The 13,949-nt window shown below is 46.0% G+C and overlaps 1 protein-coding gene across 1 annotated transcript; it reads right to left on the bottom strand.

Moving 5' to 3' along the window:
* On the bottom strand, positions 12,073-13,593 carry LOC107621022. Its single transcript, XM_016323074.1, has one exon. It carries the CDS (start codon positions 13,591-13,593, stop codon positions 12,073-12,075), a length of 1,521 nt encoding a protein of 506 aa, XP_016178560.1.

The raw sequence follows: 13,949 nt of genomic DNA, 5'->3' as shown, positions 1-13,949 counted from the left end.
GGTTTTGCAATTTTTGAAAAATCCTTTATAAACCTCCTGTAGAATCCTGCATGTCCCAGAAAGCTTCTGATTGCCTTAACATTAGCAGGTGGTGGTAATTTTTCAATTACTTCTACTTTAGCTTGATCCACCTCTATTCCTTTGCTTGAAAATTTATGCCCAAGGACAATCCCTTCAGTTACCATAAAGTGAAAATTTTCCTAGTTTAAAACTAGGTTGGTCTCTTGGCATATTTTCAGAATAAGTGCTAAATGGTTAAGGCAGGAGCTGAATGAGTCTCGAAATACTGAAAAGCCATCCATGAAGACTTCCAAAAATTTCTCTACCATATCAGAGAAGATAGAGAGCGTGCACCTCTGAAAGGTTGCAGGTGCATTACACAGACCAAAAGGCATCCTTCTATAAGCAAACATTCCAGAAGGACATGTAAATGCTGTTTTCTCTTGGTCCTGAGGATCTACTGCAATTTGGTTATAACCTGAATAGCCATCCAAAAAGTAGTAGTATTCATGACCTGCTAGTCTCTCTAGCATCTGGTCTATGAATGGTAAAGGAAAATGATCCTTTCTGGTGGTTGTATTGAGCCTTCTGTAGTCAATACACATGCGCCACCCTGTAACTGTTCTTGTAGGAACCAATTCATTCTTTTCATTATGAACCACTGTCATACCCCCCTTTTTGGGGACAACTTGAACAGGGCTCACCCAGGGGCTATCAGAAATAGGATAAACAATCCCAGCCTCTAGTAACTTGGTGACCTCCTTCTGCACCACTTCCTTCATGGTTGGATTTAGCCGCCTCTGTGGTTGAACCACTGGCTTAGCATCATCCTCCAATAGGATTTTGTGCATGCATCTAGCTGGGCTTATGCCCTTAAGGTCATTTATGGACCACCCAAGAGCTGTCTTGTGTGTCCTTAGCACTTGAATTAGTGCTTCCTCTTCTAGTGGATTTAAAGCAGAGCTTATGATCACTGGAAAAGTGTCACCTTCTCCCAGAAATGCATATTTCAGGGATAATGGTAATGGCTTAAGCTCAGGTTTAGGAGGTGTTTCCTCTTCCTGAGGAATTTTCAGAAGTTCTTTTAATTCTTCTGAATCCTCCAAATCAGGCTGAACATCTTTAAAGATGTCTTCCAGCTTTGATTCGAGACTCTCAGCCATGTTGATCTCCTCTACCAAAGAGTCAATAAGATCAACTTTCATGCAGTCTTTGGGTGTGTCTGGATGCTGCATGGCTTTGACAGCATTTAACTTGAACTCATTCTCATTGACCCTCAGGGTTACTTCCCCCTTTTGGACATCAATGAGAGTTCGTCCAATTACTAGGAAAGGTCTTCCTAGAATGAGAGTAGCACTCTTGTGCTCTTCCATTTCCAGCACCACAAAGTCAGTGGGAAAGGCGAATGGCCCAACCCTGACAATCATATCTTCAATCACGCCTGATGGGTATTTAATGGAGCCATCAGCAAGTTGGAGACATATCCGGGTTGGTTTGACTTCTTCAGTTAAACCAAGCTTTCTGATAGTGGATGCAGGTATTAGATTGATGCTTGCTCCAAGATCACATAAAGCTGTCTTGGTGCAATTACCCTCTAGTGTGCATGGTATCAGGAAGCTCCCGGGATCCTTAAGCTTTTCTGGGAAGCTTTTCAGAATGACTGCACTACATTCTTCAGTCAGGAGAACTCTTTCAGTTTCTCTCCAATCCTTCTTATGACTCAAGATCTCTTTCATGAACTTGGCATAAGAAGGTATTTGCTCAAGTGCCTCTGCAAACGAAATCTTTATTTCAAGAGTCCGAAGATAGTCTACAAAGCAAGCAAATTGCTTATCCTGCTCCTCTTTATGAAGTTTTTGAGGATAAGGCATCTTGGCTTTGTATTCCTCAACCTTAGTTCCTGCCGGTTTACTTCCTACAGAGGTGGTTGGAGAAGCCTTTTTAGAGGGGTTGTTATCAGCACTTGTGTGTGTCTGATCCCTCACTGGCATTTGATTGCCAGAGTCAGAAGCTGGAGTGGCATTGGACGCCAACTCCTTACTTGTTCCTAGAGTTTGAACGCCAGAACTGAGCTTTCATTGGGTGTTTGACGCCAAATCATTGCTTGTTTATGGCGTTTGAACGCCAGAGTTATTCTTCTCTGGGCTCTTACTGTTCTCAGAGGGATCGTGAATAGCAGTTTGTTCATTTCTTGGCTTCCTGCTGCCTTGAAGTGAGGTATTTAATGTTCTTCCACTTCTTAATTGAACTGCTTGGCATTCTTCTGTTATTTGTTTTGATAACTGTTGTTCTGTTTGCCTCAATTGTACTTCCATGTTTATATTAGCCCTTCTTGTATCTTGTAATATCTCTTTGAATACGGCCAGCTGTTTTGTTAGAAAATCTAATTGCTGATTAAATCCAGTAAGTTGTTCTGCAGGACTGAGTTCAGCAGTTACTGTTTTAGCCTCTTCTTTCATGGAAGATTCACTGCTTAGGTATAGATGCTGATTTCTGGCAACTGTATCAATGAGCTCTTGAGCTTCTTCAATTGTCTTTCTCATATGTATAGACCCACCAGCTGAGTGGTCTAGAGAAGTCTGAGCTTTCTCTGTAAGCCCATAATAGAAAATGTCTAACTGCACCCATTCTAAAAACATTTCAGAGGGGTATTTTCTTAGCATCTCTCTGTATCTCTCCCAAGCATCATAAAGAGATTCATTATCTCCTTGTTTAAAGCCTTGGATGTCCAGCCTTAGCTGTGTCATCCGTTTGGGAGGGAAGTATTGATTCAGGAATTTTTCTGACAGTTGCTTCCATGTCTTTATGCTAGCTTTAGGTTGGTTATTTAACCACCTCTTAGCTTGATCTTTTACAGCAAATGGAAACAGTAATAGTCTGTAGACATCCTGATCTACTTCTTTATCATGTACTGTGTCAGCAATCTGTAAAAACTGTGCCAAAAAGTCTGTAAGTTCTTCCTGAGGAAGACCGAAATACTGGCAACTTTGCTACACCATGATAATGAGCTGAGGATTCAACTCAAAGCTACTGACTCCAATGGAGGGTATACAGATACTACTCCCATATGAAGCAGTAGTGGGGTTGGCATATGACCCCAGAGTCCTTCTGGACTGTTCATTTCCTTAGATCCATGATGGAGAAAGGGAGATAATGTAAAATAGAGAAAAAAATATTTTTATTTATTTATTTATTTATTTCGAAAATAAAATAAATTATAATAAAATAAATAAAAATGGGTGAAAATTTTTGAAAAATGAAGAGAGAGAAAGAAAAAAATTGTTAGGAAGTTTTGAAAAAGATATGATTGAAAGGATTTGATTGGAAAAGATATGATTTGAAAAAGATATGATTTTTAAATTTGATGACCTATTTAATGCTAATTTTTCGAAAATTATGAGTGGAGTGAAGAAAAGATAAATATATATATATATTTTAAAATTTATGATGAAAGAGAAAAACACACAACTTAAAATTTTTAGATCTAATGCTCCTTGTTTTCGAAAATTTTGGAGGGAAAATACCAAGGAACACCAAACTTTAAAATTTTAAGATCAAAACACAAGGAAGACTCAAGAACACTTTGAAGAATCACAAGAACAACAAGAACATGAAGGTAGAACACCAAACTTAAAATTTTTAGAAGACCAAAATAAAATTTTCAAAATCCAAAGAAAAATCAACAAGAAAACACCAAACTTAAAGTTTGGCACAAGATTTAATCAAATAAAAATTATTTTTAAAAAAAAAAGAATTTAAAAAGAAGATACCCAATTACCAAGAACATAGACCAACGCTCTAGCCAATTGGGCAGTAAATGTAACACTTGTTTTGAAGAAGTATTTTTAAATAACTAAGAATGAGTTTTTTTTGAAAACTAATGTTTTGAAAAGGCACAAGAAAAACAAGAAAAGAGACAGAACAAGAAAAACAAAGATCAAACAAGAAAAACAAACAAGAACAACTTGAAGACGAAGAAAGAACAAGGAACACGAATTTCAAAAATTTTAAAAGAATATAAAAACATGCAATTGACACCAAACTTAAAATATGAAACTAAACTCAAACAGAAAAACTCAATTATCAGTTTATAAAATTTTCGAAAAAAATTTAAAAAGAGAAAATAAGGATTTTAAAAGAAAAATTTTTCCTAATCTAAGCAACAAAATAAACCGTCAGTTGTCCAAACTCGAACAATCCCCAGCAACGGCGCCAAAAACTTGGTGCACAAATTATGAATCACACTTTTCACAACTCGTACCACTAACCAGCAAGTGCACTGGGTCGTCCAAGTAATACCTTACGTGAGTAAGGGTCGATCCCACAGAGATTGTTGGTTTGAAGCAAGCTATGGTTATCTTGCAACTCTTAGTCAGGATATTAATTTATGGTTATCAGTTGACTTGCAAATGAACAAGAGAGCATGAATTAAAGGTTACTTATTATGCAGTAATGGAGAATATCTTGGGGTATTGGAAATACTTTGTCTTCTGAATTTCAGCTTTTCTCTTGTATTCCTGTTCCCCCATGCATGCAAAAATGCAAAGTTCCTTCCATGGCAAGATGTGTGTTGGTGGATCACCGTTGTTAATGGCTACCATCCGTCCTCTCAGTGAAAAGGGTCCACGTGCGCTGTCACTACACGGCTAATCATCTGTCGGTTCCCACTCATGCTGGAATAGGATCCATTGATCCTTTTGCGTCTGTCACTACGCCCAACACTCGCGAGTTTGAAGCTCGTCACAGCCATCCAATCCCAGAATCCTACTCGGAGTACCACAGACAAGGTTTAGACTTTCTGGATTCTCATGAATGCCGCCATCAATCTAGCTTATACCACAAAGATTCTGATTAAGGAATCTAAGAGATACTCATTCAATCTGATGTAGAATGGAGGTGGTTGTCAGACACACGTTCATGGATTGAGGAAGGTAATGAGTGTCACGGATCATCACCTTCTCTATAATTAAGCGCGAATAAATATCTTAGATAGAAACACGCATGTTTGAATGGAAAACAGAAATAGTTGCATTAATTCATCGAAACACAGCAGAGCTCCTCACCCCCAACAATGGAGTTTAGAGATTCATGCCGTCAGAGATTACAAAGTTCAGATCTAAAATGTCATGAGATACAAAATAAATCTCTAAAAGTTGTTTAAATACTAAACTAGTAACCTAGGTTTACAAAAAATGAGTAAACTATGATAGATAGTGCAGAAATCCACTTCTGGGGCCCACTTGGTGTGTGCTGGGACTGAGACTTAAGCTTCTCACGTGCCTGGGCTGTTTTGAGCATTCAACGCCAGGTTGTAACCTATTTCTGGCGTTGAACTCCAACTTGTAACCTGTTTCTGGCGCTGGACGCCAGACTGCAACATGGAACTGGCGTTGAACGCCAGTTTATGTCATCTATCCTTGAACAAAGTATGGACTATTATATATTGCTGGAAAGCCCTGGATGTCTACTTTCCAACGCAATTAGAAGCGCGCCAATTGGACTCCTATAGCTCCTGAAAATCCATTCCGAGTGCAGAGAGGTCAGAATCCAACAGCATCAGCAGTCCTTTTTCAGCCCGAATCAGATTTTTGCTCAGCTCCCTCAATTTCAGCCAGAAAATACCTGAAATTACAGAAAAATTCACAAACTCATATTAAAGTCCAGAAATATGAATTTTTTCTAGAAACTAATGAAAATATACTAAAAACTTAACTAAAACATCCTAAAAACTACAGGAAATTAACCCCAAAAAGCGTATAAAATATCTGCTCATCATGCATCTTTCCTTCTTCCTTCTCAATTTTTGCAACCGATTCAGGTAATCTTTGATCCTCTCTCTTTTCTGCTTCATTGTTATCCTGTTTGTTGCTTGTGTCTGCTTTGTGTTCTTGCTGTCTTGTTTGATTTTTGTTGGTAGATGACTTTTTAGTGCCAAGTAGATGTCTTAGGGGAGGGGTACCATTCCAAGTTAGGCTTTTAGGTAGCTTGCATGATAGATAACTTTAGCCATGCTTGATCTTAACTGTTGAATAGGATGGACATAGTTTCTGGGTTTTTCCTGAACTCCCGACCTCATAGACTAATGGAGTGGTACCCCCACTGTAGGTATGCCTCGCATCGTTTTCCGAGCTTTTGCTTTCGCCGTGAACTATGACCCCTACGCTTGGGTGACCTCCAATGTGAAGGACTCACCGAATCAGATGGATCTGGAGGAGTTGACGGAGTTTCGGCAAGCCGGGTATCTGTGCGAGGGGACAGATGAGGAGGCCAATTATGAGTCCTTTGTTCCTGCCCCCAATGAGCGGTTGTATGAGATTAATTTTCGCTCCCCCCGGGTTACCGACTGGATTTGGTTTTACAAAGCCATGTTCACCCAGGTTGGCGTTCGCATACCATTTTCTGATTTTCAGATGTCGCTTCTTAATTGGATACCCCTTTCGCCATCGCAGCTTCATCCGAACAGCTGAGCTTCTATCCGCTGTTTCGAGATGATTTGTGAATATCTCGAGCTTCCGGTGTCAGTGGATGTCTTTCTCTTCTTCTTCAACCTTACAAACCCTTCCTGATAAGGGAAAGCGAGGAAAGGGTTCCTGTCTTTCCGATCTGCTCAAGGTCGGAGGGTATTTGGCCTGTTCGAGGACTCCTATCATGGGTTCAAAGACAAGTACTTCAAAGTTCATCCCGTCAAAGGTCGCCATCCTTTTTGGTTGTCGCTAGAGGGGGAACGCCTCATCCCGACGTATTGGAGCTTCGGGGCGGGGTCTAACACCTTCATTAAGGTGACCTACAAGGGGATGTCCCCTGTAAATAAAAGAATTGCCGATGTGTTATTTGCGATTTTTGGAAAGAACCCTGTGAACCCCCACCTTCTTATGGGTGAACGGGAGGCCGCCAGGAATTATATTTGTGAGATGTTTTGTCTTGTACTTTTGCCTCGTTTTTTATTTAATTTTCTCTTGCCGACTTCTCGACTAACGCATTTGTTTCTCTATTGTAGTGGAGATGTCTGCTTCGGTAACCGGGCTCGAAAGTTTAGTCAAGACCTTCTTGGAGGATAGCGACGAGGAGAAGGCTGACGAGAAGGATGCCGGGAAGTCGAAAGGCCCTACCGAGGAGAAGGAGAATCAAGCCGTACCTTCTCCTCGGGACGCCGAGATGTCCGATAAGAACTCTGTCGGGGCGCGAACTTCTCCCGTTCTCGAAGAGACAGCCGTTGTTGGGCACTCGTCATCTTCTCGTCAGGAGGATGATGATTTGCAGCTCATCCCTACTCCTAAGAGGCAAAGGGCATCCTCCAGCCCGGAAGGAACCCTTACCGTGATGGAGAGGAATTTTGACGCTGCCACCTTCCTTGACTCCCAGCTGATCCCTGGCACGGAGGACCACTTCCATGGCACCGAATTGGCGGGCCAGGCAAGGTGGATGTATCGTACTTTGCTCCGTGGAGTTGTGATAGCTCGGAAAGCCGAGTTCGAGCTGTTGGGGATGCAGGCGCTTCGAAGGAAACTTGAGTCTTCTGCCAAGGCGAACAACAATTTCAAAGTTTAAGTCGAGTCGCTCCAGGGGCAGCTGTCCGAGGCAGGGGAGAAGCTCAAGGCTGCTGAGGAGAAAGCTGCCTCTGCTGAGGAGAAGTTGAAAGCCTCCGATGAGACCGTATCTCGTTTGGTCGAGCGGGAGATGACCCTTGAGAGCCAGTTGAATGCCGCGCAAGGTCGGGTGGCGGCTTTGGAGAAGGAACGTGACCAGGCCATTTCGTCGGCTAGAGCTTCTCAAGCCGAGGTTGAAGAGCTTAAGAGGAAGCACAAGGTGACTAAAGAGCAAGGAAAGAACGCGATATTCATGACTGAGGAGGCTCTCAAGGCTCAGGTGAAGATCGTGGTTCCGGACTTCGACACGTCGGCTATTGGGGCTTTCAAAACGATTCAGGATGGCAAGATTGTTGATATGCCCCGAAAGTGAACTCTTGTAACTTGTGTATGGTTTTGTAAAATACTTTGTTGCAACCGTTAAGACGTTTGTTACTCTTTAATGGTTGCTTGGTCGGCTTCTAGTTATTGCCTCTATCTTGTTTGTTTAGTGGCGTTTATGTTTTGTTACCGTTTTTCTAGTGTGGACTTATTGCTTGTGTTCGTTTTGCCGTTTACGTTGGTAACGTGGTTGAAACCGTCTTGGTCATATTATCACGGCCGTTAATTATGGCTATGATCCGACTGGCTCCCGGGGTGATCAGTCCCGGGTTGCCGTTGAAGAATGCGATTGTGTGGGATACGTATTGGGGAGTAGTAGATGGAAGAATTCAGACAAGTAAAAATTAGTCGTTAGCTAAACAAATTCATGAACATGGTAGGCATTTGATAAAAGTAAATCATTGGACATTATCATTTGATAAAAGTAAACATCCATCTAGCTCGTCAGGTCGCTTGGCCGGTGTGCCCAAGCTATGAATAGAACCTTCTCAGGTTACCTGCATTCCATGTTCTCGGGATTTCTTTGCCGTCGAGTCTTTCCAGCTTGTAGGCACCTTTGCCAAGCACTTCTTTGATTCTGTAGGGGCCTTCCTAGTTTGTTGCCAGCTTTCCTTCTCCCGGGGCCAGTTGCCCGACGTCGTTGCGCCGCAGGACAAGGTCCCTTTCCTCAAATTCCCTCCTGAGGACCTTGGTGTTGTAGCGTAGGGCTATTCTTTGTTTTAGTGCTATCTCTGATAAGTGGGCCATCTCTCTGACCTCGTCTACTAGATCTTTGTCCACTACTTCTACTCCTGCGAGAAGTAACCGCGGGCTCGGCTCGCCGATCTCGACGGGTATCACCGCATCGACTCCGTATGTTAGGTGAAAGGGTGTTTCTCCTGTGGAACTTTGCTCGGTTGTTCGGTAGGACCAAAGGACTGAGGCGAGCTCGTCGGCCCATGCGCCTTTTTTGCTATCTAGACGCTTCTTGAGACCTAATAAGATAACCTTATTTGCGGACTCTACTTGTCCATTTGTCTGGGGATGCTCAACCGAGGAGAACTTCTGTTTTATACCCAAGCCGATGAGAAATTCTGCAAACTTCTTGTCAGTGAACTGTGTTCCATTATCCGATATGACAATCTTCGGGATGCCGAATCAGGTTACCACCTGCCTCCACAGGAACTTTCTACAATTGGATGAGGATATGCTGGCCAATGGTTCAACCTCTATCCATTTGGTGTAATATTCGATGGCAACTATGAGATACTTGACTTGTCCTGGGCCGACCGGGAAGGGTCCTAAGAGGTCGATTCCCCATTGTGCGAAAGGTCGGGTAGACGTCAGTAGGCTCAGCTCGAAAGCTGGAGCTTTGTGGAAGTTGGCATTCTGTTGACACTTCGCACATTTTTTTACAAATTCTCTGGAGTCATTCATCATTGTTGGCCAGTAGTATCCAGCTCGGATAAGCTTTCTTGCTAGGGAATTGCCCCCGATGTGATGGCCGCAGCACCCCTCATGGACTTCTCTGAGTACGTAGTCCGTCTGGTCGGGGTGTAGGCACTTCAGCAAAGGTTGGCTGAGTCCCTTTTTGAATAGCTGGTCTTGTATGACCGTGTATTTGGCGGCTTCTCTTCTTAACGCTTTGGCTTCCTTCTCGTCCTCAGGGAGTTTGCCGATTTCCAGGAAGTCAGTGATGGGGTCCATCCAAGAAGGGCTTATTTTGGTCAGGTGGAGGGCAACTGCCGGCTCTTTCGTGATGCCTTGGAAGAGGGAGCGGTTGCCGATTCCAGGTTTTGTGCTCGCTAGCTTGGATAGGAGGTCTGCCCGTGCGTTCCTCTCCCTTGGAACGTGTTGGATCATGACCTCTTCAAATTGTTTGCTCAGCTCCTTGACCCTCTCTAAGTATTTCTGTAGCAGTGAGTCTCTGGCTTGGTAGCTTCCATTCACTTGCGAAATGACGACTTGCGAGTCACTGCATACTTCCAGCCTCGTGGCCCCAACTTCTTGAGCTAGAACCAAACCCCCCAAGAGAGCTTCGTATTCTGCTTGGTTGTTCGATACGGGGAACTCAAACTTAACTGATTATTCGTAGATGACTCCGGCCGGGCTTTCTAAGATGATCCCGGTGCCCCTAGACGTCTGGTTGGAGGCTCCGTCCACATGGATCTTCCACCGTGTGTCCGTGTCCTCGGTTGGATTCCCAGTTACTTCTACTAGGAAGTCTGCCATTGCTTGCGCCTTAATCGCTTGTCGGGCTCATAGCCTAGGTCGTATTGGGATAGTTCGATGGCCCATGTCATCATCCTTCCCGCCAAATCAGGTTTTTGGAGCACCTGACGAATCCCCTGATCCGTCCTCACGACCACCTGGTGACTCTGGAAGTACTGTCGTAGTCCGTGGGAGGAGACCAGGAGTGCTAGTGCCAGCTTTTCCAGCTTGCTGTATCTAAGTTCCGTCCCTTGCAGTGCTATACTCACAAAGTAGATTGGTTGCTGGGCCTTCCCTTCTTCGCGCACCAACACCGCTGCAAGCGCCCCTTCCGTTATGGCTAGGTACAGATAGAGTGGTTCTCCGGCTTTGGGCTTCTCGAGTACTGGGGGTGCTGCTAGAATCTCTTTGAAGTGGTTGAAAGTTTCTTCGCACGCAGGGGTCCACTCAAACGCTATTCCCTTCTTCATCAAAGCGAAAAAGGGTAGGGCCTTTGCTGCCGATGCACCGAGGAAACGGGACAACGCTGTGAGCCTTCCCGTCAGCCGCTGAACGTCTTTGATGCAGCCCAGACTCCTCATCTGGAGTATTGCTTGGCACTTTTTAGGGTTGGCCTCCACTCCCCTCTGGGTTATCATGAATCCCAGGAACTTTCCGGCCTCCATGGCAAAGGCACACTTAAGCGGGTTGAGCCTCATGCCGTGTTGTCGGAGGGATGCGAACACGTTCTCCAGGTCGCTTATGAGATCGTCAGGGCGGGTGGTCTTTGCGAGGATATCATCCACGTAAACTTCCACCGTCTTGCCGATGAGGTTGCTGAATATTTTGTTCATCAGTCTCTGGTATGTTGCCCCCGCATTCTTCAGGCCAAACGGCATCACCCTGTAGCAGTAGGTCCCCCTGGCGTTATGAACGCTGTTTTATCCTCGTCTGGCCGGTGCATCAGTATCTGATTGTAGCCGGAATAGGCATCCATGAAACTCAGATACCGGTATCCCGCAGCCGCGTTAACGAGTGCGTCAATGTTGGGAAGGGGGTAGCAGTCCTTAGGGCATGTTTTATTGAGATCGGAGTAGTCCACACACATTCTCCATTTCCCATTGTGCTTTTTTACCAGGACCATGTTTGATAGCCAGGTCGAATAGTCCAGCTCCTGGATGAACCCTGCTTCGAGGAGGCCGGTCGTCTGTCTGGCCACTTCCTCTGCTCTTTCCTGAGACATTTTTCTCCTCCTTTGGGCCACTGGTTTGGCTTCCGGTCTGATGGCTAGGTGGTGCGACATGAGACCGGAGTCTATGCCCGGCATGTCGGCAGGTGTCCAGGCAAACAAATCGCCATTGGCTCTGATCATTTCCATCAAATGTTCTTTTAACTCATGGGGGAGGTTCCTATTCACGAATGTGAATTTTTCCTCTGAGTTCCCGACCCTAAACTTCTCCAGGTCCCCTTCGGGTTCGGGTCTTAGTTTGTCATCGACTCTGGCATCCAAGTCGGCGAGAAATATTCCCGATGCCTCTTTAGACTTTTTTCTTAATGAGAGACTGGCGTTGTCACAAGCGACTGCCATTTCCAGGTCTCCTCTCACAGATCCAACTGACCCTTCTTCAGTTATGAACTTCATTACTAACATCCTCGTGCTGATGACTCCTCCTAGATCGTTGATTGTCTTTCTCCCCAGGATGATGTTGTAGGCGGTGGAGTCCCGTAGGATCACAAATTCGGCCATTACCGTTCTTCTCCCCTGGCCTTGTCCCAATGAGATCGGCAGGGTGATTATGCCATCCAGCTTGATGAAATGGTCGCCGAGCCCTACGACACCGTGCTGGTACGTCTGTAGGTCGGCGTCCCTTAGGCCCAAAGCATTGAACATATTGCGAAACATGATGCTCGAGTCTGCCCCCATATCTACAAGGATTTATTTGACGAGACCGGTTCCTACTCTGGCCGTTATGACCATGGGAGGACTCTCTCCGATCTCGTCGAACCATTGATCCTCCGGGCCGAACGAAATGGGTGGGAGCTTCCTAGTGCTTCGCGTAGAGGATGAGGAGACCGCCAGGACTTTGGCATCTTTCCTGTGTGCCGACCTTGACCTAGGTGCTGTATTCCTAGCTGTTACCACGTTCACTATGGTGAGGCCCCGGTCGTCGTCCTCCGGTTCTTTGCGTCGCTTCGGTGCCTGAGTCCTATCCTCACCGTCGTGGTCGCGATTTCGTCGCCTCGGCTCCCTAATGAGGTGGGAAAATTCGGCTAGCTTTCCATCCCTGATGGCCTGCTCCAGTGCATCCTTTAGATCGAAGCAGTCTTGGGTTTTATGCCCATAGCCCTTGTGATAATCACAGTAGAGGCTTCGGTTTCCCCCTGTTCGTTCCTTCAGTGGTCGGGGCTTCGACAAGATCCCCTTTTCGGCAATTTGTTGGTAAACTTCCATGATCGGCGTGGTGAGGGGAGTGTAGTTGGTGAACTTCCCAACACGAGGAAATGGTCTGGGTGCCTTGCTCTGGCCGCCGTCTCTGGCGTGTTCCTTTTGTCCTTCTATGCTTCCGCGGTGCCGGTCTTGGTTGTGAGAGGGCTGCCGTTTGTTGGCGGCTACGACTCGGCTCACTTCTTCGTCGTTGATGTACTCCTTGGCCACACATTGGATTTCCTGCATACTCCACACTGGTTTCGTGGTAAGGTGCTTTTTGAAGTCCTCGTTCAGGAGTCCGTTCGTCAGGCACAAGCTTGCGACTGAGTTCGTCAGCCCGTCGATTTCCAGGCACTCATCGTTGAATCTGTCTAGGTATTTCCTGGTCGACTCGTTGGGTCGCTGGGTCATCCCGATCAGGTTGATTGGGTAGTTCGCCTTTGCAATTCTGGTCGTCAATTGGGCTAAGAAGGCATGGCTGATGTCCGCGAAGCCGGTCACCGAGCCCTGCGGGAGGTTATTGAACCACCGTATTACAGGTCCCGTCAGGGTGACCGGGAAGGCGCAGCACCTTACCTCGTCTCCCACTCCCTCAAGGTTCATTTTGGCCTCAAAGGCCGTGAGATGTTCCAGCGGGTCTTGCGTTCTGTCGTACCTCATGTCCGTTGGCTTGTTAAAGTGTTTTGGCAGCCGGACTTCGAGTATGGAACGATGAAATGGGGTCGCCCCCATTATCACGGGTCCCCATGTTCTCGTCGTTCTTCCTTCGTCGTCCTCCCGACGAGCGTCTTCGGTTCCTCGACCTGTAGTGTGCCGCCTTTCATGTCTGGCATAAATGACGTGGTCATGGCGTCTTATCGCGCGTCCTCTTTCCCCAGCTCTCTCGGATTCAGCCTGGGGGCTGGGCGTGCGTCTGGAGTGGCTTCTAGAGTGAGAGCGGGAATGGCTTTGTTCTGGGGTGTGCTGGTAGTGTTCCCTGTCTGCCAGTCGGCGTTCCAAGTCTTGCATCATGTGGCGCAGTTCTTGCATTATTCTGGCGTGGTTGTCGCCAGTTCCCCCGAAGGGGCGTCTCTCGTGAGATTGTGTTGGGTGTCTTGGAGGGGATCTTGTGCGCTGCTGGGAAGTAGTAGCGGCAGCGTCCCCTCCGGGCTCGGCCTCGCGGCCTGTTCCACTTTGGACCCCTACGAAGTCCATGGACGGTCTCCACAGACGGCGCCAATGTTCGGTAGATCGGGTACCGGACGGGTAGGATTGGTATCCTCTCCAAAGAAGGGGAAGTCGTCTGGTCGTACGTCTCCGGGTTGGGGATATGCGAGGTCCCGAGCCCTTCGAATACAGAAGGGGGGTGTCACCTGCAAAGACACTCCGACGCCCTAGTCAGTGAA

Source organism: Arachis ipaensis, chromosome B10, assembly GCF_000816755.2.
Source record: "Arachis ipaensis cultivar K30076 chromosome B10, Araip1.1, whole genome shotgun sequence".
Taxonomy (NCBI): Eukaryota; Viridiplantae; Streptophyta; class Magnoliopsida; order Fabales; family Fabaceae; genus Arachis; species Arachis ipaensis.
This window is presented reverse-complemented; position numbering and strand designations above follow the sequence as displayed.